This window comes from Amphibalanus amphitrite, unplaced genomic scaffold, assembly GCF_019059575.1.
Source record: "Amphibalanus amphitrite isolate SeventyFive unplaced genomic scaffold, NRLGWU_Aamphi_draft 000015F_arrow, whole genome shotgun sequence".
Taxonomy (NCBI): domain Eukaryota; kingdom Metazoa; phylum Arthropoda; class Thecostraca; order Balanomorpha; family Balanidae; genus Amphibalanus; species Amphibalanus amphitrite.
Window position 1 is genome coordinate 1,089,195 of NW_024881511.1, and position 17,629 is coordinate 1,106,823.

General features: G+C 51.0%; 1 protein-coding gene across 1 annotated transcript in view; it reads left to right on the forward strand.

The window, feature by feature from the left end:
- The window catches only part of LOC122386280 (Down syndrome cell adhesion molecule-like protein Dscam2), a 143,879-nt gene that overhangs the window by 103,753 nt on the left and 22,497 nt on the right, over positions 1–17,629 (forward strand). Inside the window, exons 19-31 of the mRNA XM_043375331.1 lie at positions 953–1,084; positions 1,296–1,581; positions 3,783–4,141; positions 4,371–4,526; positions 4,884–5,001; positions 8,005–8,183; positions 8,899–9,040; positions 9,486–9,613; positions 10,829–11,072; positions 11,297–11,490; positions 13,015–13,158; positions 14,874–15,011; positions 16,024–16,155. Of these exons, the coding sequence (XP_043231266.1) occupies positions 953–1,084; positions 1,296–1,581; positions 3,783–4,141; positions 4,371–4,526; positions 4,884–5,001; positions 8,005–8,183; positions 8,899–9,040; positions 9,486–9,613; positions 10,829–11,072; positions 11,297–11,490; positions 13,015–13,158; positions 14,874–15,011; positions 16,024–16,155 (2,352 nt within the window). The remainder of the gene's footprint in view (positions 1–952; positions 1,085–1,295; positions 1,582–3,782; positions 4,142–4,370; positions 4,527–4,883; positions 5,002–8,004; positions 8,184–8,898; positions 9,041–9,485; positions 9,614–10,828; positions 11,073–11,296; positions 11,491–13,014; positions 13,159–14,873; positions 15,012–16,023; positions 16,156–17,629) is intronic.

Below are 17,629 nucleotides of genomic sequence, written 5' to 3' on the forward strand. Positions count from 1 at the left end.
CGGTCACATCAGCCACTTTCCGTTCTGCCACCGTGGCTATTATAGTCCGTACTCCGTCTGTCGCTCCCACCAGCCGCCGCCGCCGGTCAGCTCGGCTCAGCTGGGCCCGTGTCACAGCCGTAATCTAATCATGTACCGCCCGCGGGCAGCCGCCGGCCGCCGACTGGTGAACAGCCTCCTCTGCCAGCGGCCGATTAACTGCGCGTCCGCCGCTGGCCCGCAGCAGTTTGCATGACAATGTCGGGAGCTGTGTGGCCGACAAACCGATACCGGCGACGACTGTCCGAGCCCGCAGACTGCGCCAGACCCATCACCGTGACGTCACGCTGGCGTCATATCAGCCGGTGACAGTCGCACAGACTCGTGTCAGCCGTCTGAACTAGAAGTGTTATTTGGACAGAATGATATAACGTAATATCACCTGACAGCGAGTCTCTGGTTTCACTAGCTTGTTAACCTTAAGTGTCTGAACTAACAGATGGCGTCACAGTGTAGTCGAAACTTCCTCACGTAACCTAAGTGGGTTTGGCGGTCGCAGCTGTGCCCTCGCCTCCTCGAAAACGGATTGGAACGCGTCGGACGCTGTAGTGTACGGGAAAGAGTGAGTGAAAGATAAAACGGGCGGGAGGTTCATGCATGTTGATGAGCGCTGACGCCCGAGCGAGTTGAAACGGTTTGTGATGTCCGCTGGAAAGTATGTCAATCCGCGTCAGACTGCTGCAGGTTGGCCGAATTGAGTATCGCGCCGGATGATTTGATTTAGCTCAGCTGAGTGAGTTGGGACTCATACCTTTGGTTGCTTGGTTGAATGCTTGGATACAGGGCGGTAGTGGGAATAGGTGGAGGGAGATTCAATTCCATTGGGTGTTCACACTGTTCAGTTTGACCTTCCGCCCCCAGACCCTCCGTGGAAGTCAGTGATGGGACACCCCGTCCCCCTCTCACCCCGCAGACATCCCGCTGCCGCCCAGTGACCTGAGGGTGACCGAGGTCAGCAGCAGGTCAGTGACCTTGGAGTGGCGTCAGCCGGACCCGGCCAACAGGCATGCCACTGGCTACCTGCTGCAGTACACCCGGCAAAACGGTGGGTGTGCAAAAACATCTCGGGTTGACACTTTATTGATGATTCGAATATCGAAATGGTGAAATGTAAAGAATGTGAGGAATGTGGTCTTCTGAAATTAGAATGTTTTGTTGTTTTCGTCTCTTCCGAGACAGCCGTTTCACTGTTCCCTGAAACGGCTGGTTCTCTCGATCAGCGATTTAGTGACATCCCCTGCGCACTGGGCCATCAGAGGGCTGGGACTCGTCCCAGTCGACGCCGCTGCCTCCCGGCCGACTGCAGCTGACCGGCCTCCGACCCGACACTGGCTACCTGCTGCGGGCGCGGACCCTGACCGCCCTGGGGCCCGGCCCGCCCAGCCGACCCCTGGCCCTGCGCACTGACGAGGAGGCACCGTCGCGACCGCCGCAGGCGCTCACGGCCGTGGCCCTGACCTCGACTCAGGTCAAGGTCAGCTGGCGGCCGCCGCCGGCTGATACCCACCACGGCGTGCTGCTGGGCTACCGAGTCCTGTTCAGGTGGGTACCGCTGCCGGCTAGTTCTACTTCTATTCACTCTTCAGGTGAGTAGCATAGGTTTATGAGTAATACCCATAAATACCCAGCAAAGATAAACCAGATAAACGATTTTTGTATTTACACCTCTTTATTGATTTCGTTGCTAATAAAAGTGTTTATCTTTGGGAAACAGAAGACTTGACGATTTCTTAAATCACAGAAGTTATTCAACTGACAGTAATAACTTAGCACTGTTGCGTTTCAGTCGGCACTTGTATTGATGACGCGCACGTCATTTTGACGGCAGCGCCGATTTCTGCCGTCAATATTCTGACGAGGAGTGACAGTTCCGTCAAGTCATCTCAAAATGTTTGTGCTCTCTGGAAAATAGATTCAGCTCGACATTTTCGCTGGTGTCGTAACTTGGTGCTGACTGACTGCTGGCTAAGGGTCCGCTTACATGTGCAATTGATGAGTCGCCTGTCCAAACATTGACTGAAAATGTAACGCCACAATCATTGAAATGGTAATCAGAGTTGCGATCGCTTGTCAGCTTTCACCTAAAGAACCGCTCTGATGATGCTAAGGTGTCTGGGACGCGAAACGTATTTAGTGAGCACTGAATCGGACACGCGAAATGCACAAATAATTAAAATTGACTCATGCAAACTGTCGTTAATTAGTTCATCAGAACATAGCTTCTGGTATATCATTCGTAATTTTAAACCCTCCACCACTGTCATCCCACATTTAACCGTCACCCTGTCCCTGTACTCCACCCTCGACTGGTTCCCCGAGAGTCACTTTTTCATTCCCCACGCTCACTCCACACTCTTACTCCTCACCCGAACGATCCACCCCGCCTCGCCGTGGTAGTGGAGACACTCAAACCGAACGGGTCGCGGTTGGCGGCCGACAGCTCGTGAGGACGCCACGACACCGGCGGACAAAAGGCCGGAACACGGAACGCGCCTGGAGCCGCCGCGCCGGAAATAGCCTCACCGGGGTTAATCTGGAGTGTGAGGCGGTGGGGGTTCACCTCCAGATTCCAGAGGACAGACGTCAGACAGAGACTGATAACAAAGGAACTGGAGGCACGGGACAGTGGATGAGAAACCGAGCAATGTCAGTTCATCGCTGAACATCAAATACAAAGTACAAGCATAGAAACCTCATTTAAGTTGTTTTATGAACTAAAAAGGACATACAGCAATCTATATAATTCAATTAGACATGTCTGCATTCTGCGGCATATGTAATTATGTACTCAACAGACAAATGGGTAATGGGATTGCACTGCACCTCTGTGAATGAATTATGTTGACTCTGAGCGGTTGTAATCAGCTAAATGCGTTGTACTCGTCGTGGAATTCCCTTGCTGTGTCGTGTTTTACCATGCTTTATCAAACGCAGCGGAAGCGTATCCCTGTAGCCCAAGCGGGCGGCCCGAACGGGGCGCGACTGAGGAAAGTTGACCAGCCCCCGCTAGATGGCAGCAGTGGTGAGCGCCTGAATGCATGCTGTGCCGCATGGCACGGTATCGATTCTGGGCGGTCTGTGGGCTGTAGGAAATCACGCGGTGCGTTCGGTAATCGTTTGAGCGGTGTTTCCCATAGTGTTTGTCAGACTGACTTGTGTTCTTTGCTGACACTTCTATGTATTCGTTATTTTACTTCGAACAGCGCATATTTATTTCCAAATCCTTTATTATGCAAAATGATCTCAACAAACGTGCTCCACATACTAAGGAATAAGGATGTTGGGACCGGTCAACGTGACTAACTTGAAAAAAAATATAAGACCATTTACGCTTTGGCCTTTTCATATGTAAATGGTTCACCTCATTTGACAACATTCGAAAGAATGAGCTGATTTGAAAACCTTCCGGTATATAAATAGAGATTTGAGCACGAGATGAATAAACGTCGACCGCGAAATGTGCTTTTACATGTTTTGCCACCTGAACTAGCTTTGTATAGAATTGTCAGATGCGCTCAAAACTACAAATTGAAACACTTCAGCCACGCTCGACGAAAAAAGAAACGTGGATTGATTAACTAAATCCGCAAGTGAATAAGCTATTGACTACCTGAACTCATGATTTTATTGAACACCTCATTGGCTTGTAGCCACCATTGTCCCATCAATGTATACACCTGACCCAGCTGTCGCTGTGCCTGCCCCTGGCCTTTCCTCACCGCCCTCCATTCTGTGTCTCGCAGGCGGGTATCGGCCGGTGGCGGCTCGGACCCACCCTCCGCCGAGACGTCCCTCACGTCCGAGGAACGCTCCTCGGTGCACAACGTCACGTCCACGTCCGCCACTCTGTCCGGTCTGACGCCTCACACCTGGTACCGAGTCACAGTGCAGGCATACAATGGTCGCGGCTTCAGCCCGCGGGCGGCGGCGGCTCGCACCCGCACACTGGAAGACGTGCCGTCCGCTCCACCGGGCAGGGTGAGCTGTACCGGGGCCGGGCCGGGTCTCCTGAGGATCACCTGGGTACCGCCGCCTGCCAGTGATCTGAACGGGAGACTCACCGGATACCGGGTCATCACGGAGGCCGTGGAGGAGGAAGACGGTGAGTAGACGAAGAGGCTTTAGTGGGTGAGGTGAGGGAGGAGCTAAATTGACGAGTATGTTCCGTATTTTAGAGTTTTATGGGGTTCGTAAGCGTGTGTTCAATGTTCATACCCTTCTCGTTCCTATAAACTTTTTTATCATTTAAATCTTCATTTCATTTACGTTTTAAGTCAGCAATAAGCAACACCGCCAGTATTTCCAACGTTTTTGTGTGTATCTTTCACCAGGTGAATTATTTTACTCGTCGTTTGACGTGGCCGACGAGTCCTGCTCGGTGGAGGGCCTGCGTCCCAACAGTAATTACTCAGTGAGGGTAGCGGCGGCCACCGGCGTCGGCGCCGGCACTCTCAGCCAGCCCGTCTTCTGCTCCACGCTCGAGGACGGTACGTCTGACCGTGTTTTACTAAGTTTCTTGTGTTTGAAGAGGCACATTAGATCGACAAACATCCAACAAGTAGATTAGACACATACACTGTGTGTCTCTGTCTGTTTTTGTCGTGGATCGACCTGCGTAAATTATGCTGTCGATGCGCTTCAAAGCCCCAATAAGTGAACAGACGAGAGAGCGGATCTGCCACTCACAGTGTGTCTGTTTGTTCTTGTCTTTGTGACTGAGGCTGACAATGACTGTACAGTCCCAGAGGAGCCGGCCCAGTCGCGGATGCTGGTTGATTCTGTTCTAGTGTACCACTGTTCTGTCACTGACTGTGTCTGTGTCTGTGTCTGACTTTATGCTTCAGTCCCAGAGGAGCCGGCCGCAGTCGGGGTAGTGGTGACGTCCTCGTCCACCGCTCTGGTCAGCTGGCTCCCTCCTCGCCGGCCGAATGGCGTCATCACTTCCTACAACATCTACATCAGGTCAGTGGACTCTTCACATCGTACAACATCTACATCAGATCAGTGACCTTCTCACACTTTTTTCTATGTTTCTATGTTTTTATGTTTTTCCATGTTTCTATCTATGTTAATTGCGGAGCGAGCGAAGCGAGCGTAGTCTTTCCTTAGATTAACGGAAATTTCTGAGTATGAGCGGCCGGCCGGCCGGCCGGCCGGCCGTGGTCACGCTTTTGCGAGGCTTATATCTCAGCAACCACTTGACCGATTTACATGCGGTAATTTTTGTAGGGTAGCTTCATTCCTTCTACCAAGTATTGCACTATTCCCGATGCATGTGGGTGACCCCTTATGCACGTGCCACGTGCAAAACCAAGAGGTGTCATTTTCGTAATTGTTGCAATATCTCGGTAACTACTGGGCCGATTGCGCTGAGAGTTGGCATGTAGGTAGGCACCCACTAGGCAATGCATATCCATGTGCCAGAGTTGGGATGCTGCTGCACGTGCGCACGTGCAGGGGTCGTTTCCAGATCTCGAGAACGGCTGGACCGATTGCGCTCAAATTTGGTACACGGTTACGGAGCAGTTAGTAGGGTGCCGTGCACAAGTCAGTTGGGACCCATTTTGCACGTGCGCACGTGCAGGGTGCCGCTTCCAGATCTCGAGAACGGCTGGGCCGATTGTGCTCAAATTTGGCACATCGCTAGAGACCGGTTAGTAAGGTGCCGTGCACAAGTCAGTTGGAGGTACCCCCTCGCAACTTCGCACTTGCAAGGCCCACCCTCTCGCTCGCTCCGTTAGTCGCCACAAAAGGCGTTATACTGGTTGATAATTTGGCCATTGTTTTTTTTTAAATTTTGTTTCCAAAGAATTCAAAGGTTTGTTGTGCAAAGATATTACGTTGGGATTCCCCCACACAAATGGCTCTCAAGTCGCAAGCCTCCGAGGCCCGTATGCCATAGTGAAAAGCGTTTCGATCCGCTTTCGGTCTCGGGCATAAGCCTACTCGTTTCGTTGACGTGCCTTTCTGAGCGTATTACGTAGACCTCAACGTTAAGAGCGTGATCGGATAAAAAGCTTTGTTGCAGGCCTGAAAAACATTGGCAGAAACTGCGCAAACACTGTTCTCTTTCTGGCTAGATAGAGCAGTAGCTTAATATGACAGGAATGGCTGTGCGATCAGAGAGCGACTGTTTAACGTAGATGAGATTAGGCGAGCCGAGCCCGCGCCGTCCGACAGCCACGCAGCGCGGCTGCCCGCGGCTGTGGGCGAAGTCAATAGGCCATTAACTGGAGCTGTGATTTAGGCTCGATTGATATGGCGATCAATGCGCCTGTAAAATGTGATGGCAGACTTCCGAACGGCCAAACAAAGCCGACTATCATCCCTATCGGACGACTGTGCCGTCAACCTTAATTTCGAGCCGCCCTCGTTGGGTTTAGGACAGTTACCACTGTTCGCGATATAATCTTAAGAACGGACGCTTTCGAAACTATGAAGTAGTGGGCAATAAAGTGTTAAGTCACCTGTCTGCATAGAATCGAAGCCCCAAGGAGATCCCATTAGCGGACAGTCACGCGTCCATTCCGTAGTCCACAAAGGTTTAGTTCACAAACTCAGCATGCCATAACGGGCGATCCCAATGGCCGTAGAATTGGCTGGAGTCTGCAGTTAATTGACTGGTGCTCTGTATCGGAGACATCAATCACACAAATCGCAACGTACGACGCGGTTGGAAAATTTACCGACCACTGAAGTGATACGGACTAATGGATACGGTCAACTATGACCCAAAATGCCATCGGGAGTTGGGGGGATCGACAGCAACGGGCTTATCTCTATCGTTGGCTGTCAGCTATGGTAGTGGTATCGCTTATTCAGTGTATTTGTAATTAATATATTTCTTTACACCTTTCCATGTCGCATTGTGCATTTTATTACATGTAATAAACTGCACAATGTGACATGGAGGTTACAGCTGCGTGGCCCCACTCCCGCCTTGCACTGCCGCATTAATCATACCCACTGCGTGCCACACAGGTGTTACATACAAGTTTACCCGGGCCTCGGTTCCACGTGCCTCACCACACTCTGAAACTTTACCGGCCCTGGAAAGTTTTAATGAGGAAAACATGAGCACTGATGGCCGGCATTAGCTGCTTTGGACAGCTTCAAACCTGACCAGCGGCACTCAAAGCCCAGCACACTTCACTTTGTTTTATGGTTGTAGCAATTTTATCGAGCAAAATATCAATGGAATCATTATCATATATCGAGCTCCACTCAGATATCTATATAAGCCTTATTGATGAATTCTCATTATCTGAACCTACAAAATGATAGACCTATCGGTGAATCTTCTTTTACTCTCTGGCCAAACGGCACAGAGTAACTGATCTAGCCGTGGCATTGCTTAATGGTAATTTTCTTGTCGCTCATGTGTGAAATTGATCTCAATGCTCACTCACCAATTACCTTAGGGAATTTCCCGCTAATCATTTCTCCTAGCTCGCGGTAGTTTCCCGTCTCCACTGCATCAAAGAACAGACGGACCTCGGATGCAGCCTCTGTTTGCGGCCGGTCCCGAAAGGCAGGCACAAATACCATAAGGAATCCCATTGCAACAATGCGGACGTACCGGCTCACACAGAGCATAGTCTGTGTTGAGCATCTGTGGTCTTTGCAAAAAAAAAAAAATGGGATGTAGCGAGTGCTAAAAAGTGCACGAGCGAAGAAAGAAATGCGCGTATTCAAGGCCAAGTAAAAAAAGTTGCAACAAGAGCGGAGATAATAGCAAAGCAATGCATACCATATATTGCATTTGTGTGTTGTAGATTACAAAAGTAAAACACATCTAGGAAAAAGTCGAAGCGCTGAAAGTTTAATAAACCATAGGACAGTAACAATATCGAAAAAATGCATTAACCGATGAATGGTAAACGAGAACTTAGATAGAATGATGATTTGTTGGACGGATTTGTTCATATGTGTTTGCTGATCTTTATTTTCTTTTTCTCTCCCCAGGACTGTGACGTTCTCGGATGAGACCAGTGAGGAGCGCCGGACGGTGGCGCCGCCCACCGGTCGTCTGGCACTGCAGGCTCTCTCAGAGCGCAGCGAGTACTCTGTACGGGTGGCGGCCCGCACGGCGGCCGGCGAGGGCCAGCGCTCGCGGCCCGTCCGCTTCACCACCAAACAGAATGGTAAGAGCGAGAACGAGAACGACACGAGGCAGTGACTTGGGGTAGAGACGTGAAAGATCTCATCGATTGATTGACAGCACGATGATAGGACTGCCATACGTTTTCACGTGAACGATTTTTTATATCGACCTTCAAAGAAAAAAAAAAAGCATTGTTGTAGTAAAGGTTCAGGCTGGTTTATTTGATGCATTTATGATTATTTTCTTGTGTTAATTTTTTTCTGCTATCTATCCGGTAATAAATTCTGCCTTTGCGGCGGTGACGAGTTGGTTCACTATCTGATCTCGCTGTCCGAGTAAGTTGGGTGCTGTTCTGGAGATAGCGGGGTAGTGAGTCTGGACAGGTTGAAATGGCCTCGTCCGGCCCGGTCGCCGCTGACAGAACAATTACAGCGGGACGAAACTGTCGCGACGCGTCAGCCGGTGATGTGACGTCACGTCGGTCAACTGATGACGTCACGTCGGTCCAGTCGTAGATGGGATGAGGCTCTCACTGGGGGACCTGTCGCCGACGGTTACGAATTGATTGTATCCTATTCTGTGTGGTGGGTAGTCAAACTGGTCGGCCTGTCAGTTTGGTGTCACTTGTCTGTTAGTGCTGGCCAGTATTGGCCCAGATCATCCCTCTTGCCGCTCGATATCAGTGGTGGCCGGTATAAAAATTTTGTATGTGTATCTGTTCTGTTTGTATCTATTTGTGTGTTTGTGTTTTCCAGTATCGGCGCAGATCATCCCGCTGAGTCGCCCGGTGGCAGTGGTGGCCGGCGCCGAGCTGACCCTCTCCTGCAGTCACGTGGGCCAGCCGGCGCCCCGGCTCAGCTGGACCTGGAACGGACAGCCGCTCAGCAACTCACCCAGGTGAGATAGCTCACTCAATCCAGAGCCAGACATCTCACCTAGAGTCTGTCAGGAGGACAGACTCTGGTGGTGGTCTCTAAGTATTATGCTTTCGTCAAAAGGTTTGTTTGCTATCGTCAGGTTTTTGCGAAGAGTAGACAGCAATTATTTCGGAATCAGTCACGCAACCGATCGAACAGACGTGTTGGAATTTTGTTTTAGTGTGTTTGTAGCAGCGTTTTATTGATTTGGTGCTTATGTGTCGAAACGTTTCGCATTTTAGCGAGTAACTAAGTTTTCACCGAATAAAGTCGATCTGTTGATTGACCGTGTCTTGCTGCTTGGAGGGCGGAGGTTTGCTGTTTTGTGGTTATAACCATAGACACAGTCAGATGACGGTGGAGTGGCGGTGACTGATGGCGGTGACTGATAGCTGCTGACATACTGTTGTCTGTCGTGTCCACAGACACAGTCAGTCGGGTGACGGTGATCTGGTGGTGACGGCTGTAACGGCCCGTGACGCCGGTAACTACACCTGCCACGTCTCCAACGCCTACGGCTCCGACCGCGTCACATACAGCGTGACAATACTCGGTGGGTGTCGACTGTCGGGGCTCACGTCTAAAGCGGCACTGTTCTGTGGGTTTTGTTTTTCTTTAAACTGAGCAAATGTTCTGTGAGTATCGTACTCAGTGGGTGTACTCAGTGGGTGCTCAGTCGGTGCTCAGTGGGTGTCGCAGGTCAACTACAAAGCCACTGTTTCCGGTCGGTGTGTGGGGATCACTTAGTGTCACTGTGCTCGGTGAGTTTCTAGGCTCACCTTCTGAATGCTTCCATGGCGGATTTAATCGCATCGCCGATTACTCAGAAGCCAAAAAGAAACAACATAAAATCGGTCAATTAATTCAAAGTGGTATGGTATATGCCTTACCATCGGTATTCGGAGGTCTATAAAAAGATTTACCAACTCTTCGGAATAAAAGACATAGAATTGAACATCCATTTTCGGAATGGCAATAGCCGTTCTCGCGACGGCCATTTGGTGCACATTTGGTCACATTAGGTGCATATTTGGAGCAGATTTGGTCAAATTAGGTTTAGTGTGTTTGTTAGTAGCTATCCGCTAGGGTTGCTCTAATCGCTTGTATGCCTGATTTGTTATATTATCAGACATTACTATCGATTACAACACTGAAATAAATTCATAATATGAAGATATTCTTTGTTAAAGAGATTTAGTGCAGATTTGGTCACATTAGGTGCAGTCGCCAGATAGCCCATCATGAAAACAGCAATTATTCACCATAACGGCGTGTGAACGTAAAGTAGGTATGTGCTATTATACGCCCACGCCAGAAAACCTACGTTAGAGTTCTCAATAGTTTCCAATGAGTTAATTTGTCACGCGAGTTCATTTCGGCCGATCTGACTGGCAGCTTTGGGAGCGGCCCGGTGGGCCAGATTTAGCAGCGTAATTTGGTGGCACGGTGGCACTCACGTGTGTATAATTAGATTGGATCGGAGGTTGGGAAAGTACGGTCAGTTTGAAGGACACGCTATCCCGGCCGAAGCGGTCAGGTGGAATCAGTCGTAAATATAATCACACAGCTGGCCTGCCCCGTCTCCTTTGCTGACCTGTTAGCATGATGGACAAGCAGAAAATAGGGAAACGCTATATGAGACTCGGATACTCTCATACTCTCAGCCCGAGCTAAGAGTTTTCCCTTCGCCGGCGTCTGAGGCGTCCACTATCGCGCCGTTGTAGAACCACAGCTACCGTACCTGATCACCAGATGTCTCTTCCGTCAGACGTGCCTCCGCCGCCGGTGCTGCGGGTGACTGAGGCAGCCAGCCACTCGGTGACCGTTCGCTGGTCCTCGGGAGACGCGGCCGGCCTGGCAATCCGCCGGTATCGTCTCCAGTTCTGGCCGGCGGCGGAGACAAACTCGGAGCCGCCGGCTGAGGTGGTCCTGGAGCGACTGGTGCGCGAGCATCGGCTGGGCGGCCTGCTCTGTGGCACCGTCTACCGCCTCCAGCTGCGGGCGGTCAACAGGTGCGACGGCTCACGTGGGACACACTAGGGAGACGTAACTGTAACATATGCACAAATCCATTCATTAACTCATTAATGTCTTCGTGACACTGTAACGACTAACGAGATTTTAAAATGAAGTAGACGTGCGGTAGCAAAAATACACCACTAATTAACGTACGGTTTGCGGTTTCTGGAACGATTACCACTGAATGCCTATGATGGTACCCGTGTCGTCTGTACAGGTTGGGTGCCAGTGAGCCGAGTAGGACTGTGGAGGTGCGCACCTCGGGCCGTCCTCCGGTGCTCACCAACGCCGCTCACCTTCTCACCGCTAATGGCTCAGGGATTACCGTTCGACTGCACCTGTGGAGCGACCAGGGCTGTCCGGTCACCAGATTCACCGTCCGCTGGAGACCCGCGCACGGGTCAGATTCAGGTCAGAATGGGTCAGAAATAGACAAGTTTGGTTGTACACCAGCTAGTAAGGACTAGCGAAGACTTAGAATCAATTATATCGTAGGTGAGGCTGGTGAGGAGAGGGCATAAATCCAAGATTCACACGGAAGCGTTTAATTGTATGTCTAACCGCATATGTGTTGTGCAATGTTTGAAAGGGTAAGGTCAGCATTGCCAGCAATGCGTTCCCTTCGTCGCGTTGAATCCCACATACATACTAGGCAGTAGACACAACCCTCAAGATGCTCCGACGAGCGGTGGCTAGAGACAAGCACGTCAAATTATTCGAGAGCCGCGTATCCGATTCCTGGAACATCCACCTTCACCGTCGCTGGTGCCCTCTCGCCCTCTCTCTCTCTCACTCTCTCTCGCTCTACCCTCGGGGTACCTCTGGCGCCATGGTGACTCGTAAGGTCATGACCCGGGAAAGTCCCGCATATCTTTATGAGAGGAGTTCGTAGGTAGCCTAAGGCCGGGACGATAGCCGGCCAGGACATGAGCTGGAATACCGAGCGGTCAGGGTAATTGGAGAGAACGTCAGGTGATTGAGAAGTTGTCCCGTGTCCGTTATGCTTATTTGCATGACGTTAATTTTTGCTTTAGTGCGTTTGTCAGTCAGGCCAAAGCGAGAAATAGCTAGCGAGCTGTGAGTCAACTAACTCGAATTTCGCATATACAAAATCTTCTTTTAGTATCTCCGATTGAGTATCTTGCATCTAGCATTTTGCAGTGATGTATCTCACATCGAGAATCTAACGAGTCACGACTTGTTTCGTGAAGATGGCATCCAAACTGAGATCGGCAACATCCGATTGTTTACTTTTGCATGCCTGATAGCCATATCGGTTTACGCAATGTCACTGATTTCAGAGTTGTCACAAGCGACTTCTCAGATATGCCGAGATAGGCGTTTAGAGGCATGGGAGGGTTGGGGGCACGGGCCACTCTCCGAGGGTAGGCACTAGAAAAGAACCGCTCCCGCAGTGTAGGCACTAGGCACGAGCCGCTCTCACGGGGTAGGCACTACATTAGGCACGTTCTTCTCTCCCAGCGTAGGCACGTGCCATTGTCCTGCAGGGCGTACTTACAAGGATCGTTCTCCCGAGGAGGATGTTATAATCGTTCTTCTTCGGACCCATCCCCCAGTCGCATGGATAAAATCGCGGCCGGTACATCTTGAGACACATGAGGTAATGGACGTTGTTTGCATATCTGTCATAGTCGAATCGCTGTCATGCCTAATAAGGCACGTTAGTGCTTGGCACTACTGGAAAAATGACGATCCTCCAAACACCCAAAAATGTCCACTGATAAGTACCTTTCGATCCCCAACCTCTTGACGCAATAGAACGTCACAGTTTTGGAGCGCGCGATAGAATTTTCTAACGATAATATTCAGAGTTTTTCATGTTTTATGAACTAAATCATTATTAGCAGCAGGAATTATTTTATTCGTTACCTTGACTTTATTACACGAGTCTTATGTGTCATGCTGTGTCGGCAGCGAGCGTGGAGCTGGCTGGTAACACCCACCAGTACGTCATCCGGCGTCCGATGCCGCCGGCCGACTACGTCATCAACGTCACGGCTGTCAGCCCGGCCGGCGCCGCCTCCCACACTGCCGTCATCAGGACGGCCGGCGGCGCAGGTAGGTCGGCTGCCCCTGCTGCGGTGTCAGCAGGGTCAGATACCCCTGCAGCTGACGCAGGTCATCTGTATTGTCCCTCGATCTCTGCGCACGCAATACGCATATGCATAAACCGATTGATATAAGTCACGTAAGTGCACGAGTATTCCTGGTAAGTACGTTTACGCTGTCAAAAGCCCTATATTTCGTAAGTCCCTTCTGAAGCATAACCTATCCATGAATGCAATCCATCGGCCAATGTCAAATGTGCTCGCGAAAGAAGATTGAATAATAACGCAGACATTTGTTGGCTGACGTCAGGCGCCCCGCGAACCATCTACAGGGATGAAACCCTGAGACAGGGCACGGACCTCCGTACATTTACAATGGCAGACCCGCAATTACTTGTCGCGTTTAATTGTTAAATCACCACTCCGCTCTAACAGGCCCTCATGTAGTATCACTCAGTTGCCTAATTACTGGCACTCGGCTATCGTGCATCAGTTTCCTCACCCGGCCCACTTTCGCTGTCGACCGTAATTGCACGTTTCTTATTGATCTTTGGCCAGTTGTTATCTCACTCTGGTCGGCGAGAATTAATAGGTCTTTGTGTCAAACACTCGAGCCATGCAATGCCGTTGAAAAAGACTGATCTGCCGTAATTCAGCTTCCGAAATTCAAATTTGTGCATCTTCAGCCTGCCCAAATTAGGCCATTGGACTGACCGTAACGGATGGCGTGATAGCAGAACCTCTGTAATTGAAGTCTGTATGTCGCTTTAAAAAACATGTCCTGAGGAAAAGCCAACTATAGAGACGGTCGCCCATTACGTGATTTATCACATGGAATTCCAGGTTCGCGAAATTCCTCAGGGACCGTACGAGTATAGTACGTTTTTGTCGACACGGAATCGGTATGCAATGATCGAAAAGACTCATGGTCTTCCAAGCTGCCTTGCGCGGATCGGATGAGACAGAAAAAGATGTCCACTGAAGGCCTTACACAATATCACCGAAGGTGATCTCTCATTCCTCCGCTATTATTGCGTGTCCCGAGAGACGTTTATGTTTGACAACAGCGCTCCCGGTCGCCGTCAGGTCAATTTCTTTCGGCTGTGACATTTCCTCTCTGATTAGCCCCATCCATCTTAGGGTCGGGCGTCACATTATGGGGCTGAAACGTGCTCGTTTCGCCCGGCCCCTGTTGGGTAATCGGCTGGGGTTATGGGTCGGCGACGAGCCGTGATCTCGGGGCTATCGAGACATTCTCACGGCTGTGGCGATAACGGAGGGAGGGAGACGGGCGCAGCTCACTTTCATCTGCCTTGTCTCGTCTGGTCAAAAGTCGCCGGTACGGAACAGGTTTGTCGTCAGGACATGAGAGGGTGTTAACTAGCAATCAAACACTAAAGTAAATCGTCACTTACTGGGTGGTTATATGAACGGCATAAATAGAAAGGTCATTCACGGAAAATTTAAGGTGGCTGAAAGAGCCTTTTAGCATAAGGGATGATCTGCGATTTGCGAGGCTTACATGCCATAAACGGACGCACATTGTAAGTTGTAGTGCATAAAGCAGTGCGAATGTAGCACTGCGGCAATTGACAATCACCGAGCTTTCTTAACCTCTTGAGATACAAGCCCTGTCCCAATTCTAAGCGATAAGAAATAAGAATCGCCCGTTGGTGCAGCAACGGACTGGTCTCAAGTTCAACTGACCTTCCTCCGTTTCGGCAGACGTCAGCGCGGCGTCGGGCACAGCCGACGTGCGTGCCGCCCAGCCGTCTGTGGGCCTGCGTGTGGTGGTCCCTGTGCTGGCGGGGCTGGTCAGCCTGGCCATGGTCGCCTCCGCCGGCTACCTCTGCGTCAGAAGACGTGAGTAATAGTTGCCGAGAGTTTGTGACAGAGGGACATGTGTACTTGTCTGAATATGTGGCGGGTAAAACGTAAGAATCTATTCTAAGCCTTAAAGACGAGAGTTAATATTGCCGGTGTCTTTAATCTTTATGAACTTGATGACCTTCATTGGCATGTTCGGCATATTAGCCACGAACTGTGGTAAATCCCCGTCGCACAGAGGTCACGTCTTGTTTGAACCTGGGTCGTAACCCAAAATGACGGGGGTCAGAGGTCAGTCATTATGCCACGGATGCCTCAATCGAGCGGTCATGCACTGACGCGACTGTCTGCAAACCTTTCTGCATTGTGCCGGCCGGCGCGGCAGTGAAATTCAGAACCAACGTGTGATAAGTGCGGTATCCACCACCGCATGACGACTACTGGAGGTAACCCCACATCGCAACGCTCTCACACTTGTGTAACCAGGTGTGTCGGGTTCCGGCGATGATAAAGTCTTCTGACCACACCCTATGAACACGTCATTCACGGCTTTCATTCTTATACCTTGACCGTTGGATCAAAGGCAGCCCGTTCCGCGTTCACCATTCAGCACGGTGGCCGACTGGAGCTCGATTGTGGCCCCGACTGCCGCTCTATTTGGTTGCGTGCCGTCTCTGTGTGAGTTTTGGGGCGGAACTAATCCGCCCGTCTCGCCACCGGCCGCCAATGAAGGCAGTCGTCGACAAAAACTGTGTCCCGTCCGTGCCCGATAGAAAGGAGAGTGGTCGGAATTGACCCAGGGGTAGGCACCAGGGGGTCTTTTACCAGAGCTCTGGTTCTTTCGTAAGTAAGAGACGAAAGGAAAAAAACTAATATGCTATATCTCGGATAGAATAGATCGCTCAATGTCGTGTGGTCGAGATATTTAGCCTTTAACATAGTTCTGCCGCCCTTTCCAAGCGCATGAGGGCATTAATTACTGTATCGATAAACGGATAGCTAAGTGGTGAATGGATGGAATAATATATGCGTCATTGGTCTGTTTCAGGTCGGAGCAAGGTCCCTCTGTATCTGTCAGAGCCTCCTAGTTATGACGGTCGAAGCAGCGAATACAGCAAGGCCGCGGACGCGCCGCTGTCACTACAGTCCGTCCCGCCAGAACAACTGCACGCCAGTCCAGGTAAGACTGCTCACTGTACAGTCCGTCCCAGCGGACCAGCTGCACGCCAGGCCAGGTAAGCAGATCAATATACAGTCCGTCCCGCCGGAGCAGCTGTAAGTACAGCAGTCCAGGTAAGACTGCTCAATATACAGTCCGTCCCGCCGGACCAACTGCACGCCAGTCCAGGTAAGACTGCTCAATATACAGTCCGTCCCGCCGGACCAACTGCACGCCAGTCCAGGTAAGACTGCTCAATATACATCCCTCCCGCCGGACCAACTGCACGCCAGTCCAGGTAAGACTGCTCAATATACAGTCCGTCCCGCCAGACCAACTGCACGCCAGTCCAGGTAAGACTGCTCATTATAATTCCGTCCCGCTGGACCAGCTGCGCGCCAGTCCAGGTAGGACTGCTCAATATACAGTCCGTCCCAGCGGACCAGCTGCACGCCAGTCCAGGTAAGACTAAGACTGTTCGATAAACAGCCTGTCCCGCCTGACCAACTGCACGCCAGTCCAGATAAGATTGCTTATTACAGACACGTTCAGTTAAGGCAGGCCAATATAGTTACAGTGGCGGACCAACTGCGTACCAGCCCAGGTGAGACTGCTCACTACTGGTCAGTCCAAATGAGTCATACATATAGCATATAACTATTAACAGTCCAGTGCCGCTGTCCTACTCCTTTCACGGTCAGTGTTCAGCCATTGGTGTTCAGGTCGTGACCGAACCGTCTCGACCCGTCCACACTAATAGCACCGTCCAGTATACCCGCTCCGGGGCTGTGATGCGCCGTTTCTGTTCCGTCACCTGATTGCGTCACGCAGTGACAGGGTCGCAGTCTGAACCGGTCGCCTCGGGCGCTGGGCGCTTCGTCCGTTCGGTGAGAGGTCACCGCGAGCGGCAGCGGCACCTTTGATGTTCAACCGCGCCGATTAGCTTGGAACGCGAGGAGAAGATGTATCGAACGGCATGCGTGCGTGCGGCATTCGTCACCGCATGCGCACTAGGAGCCGGACTTGTTTGTGCATATGTAAAATGTATTTTGAGTGATCAGCAAAGATGGTTATACTATTTCATTTCTCATACCATTTTTAGGCCACGAACAATGGAGATCGGAAGTGTAACGACTAACGTTTGCGGAATAAATCTGGGAAATTGTAATCGCCCGTTTATGTGGCACCTCAATGTTATAACGTTTGACCTCGCGCTATGTGAGGTCACGGGGTCGCAGAGGCGTGGAGTATGCCGTCACGGGAAACAGCTGTTGGCCCCGCCGCAGCCGACAGTCAGTCGTTCTGCCGTTCCGGAGCGCGGGCAAAATAGTAACGCCGAACGGGCGCTGAAAGCTACAGCATGGCATGTGACGAATTGTTACGAGGCTGGCTTGGCATTTATCCAGCACATGGTTCTTACCTGCCCGGTACTCGGCGAAAGGTGGAATCCTGTGCGAAGGGCTGGTAAGACGTTCCCTAGGCTTAGGTCGCACGA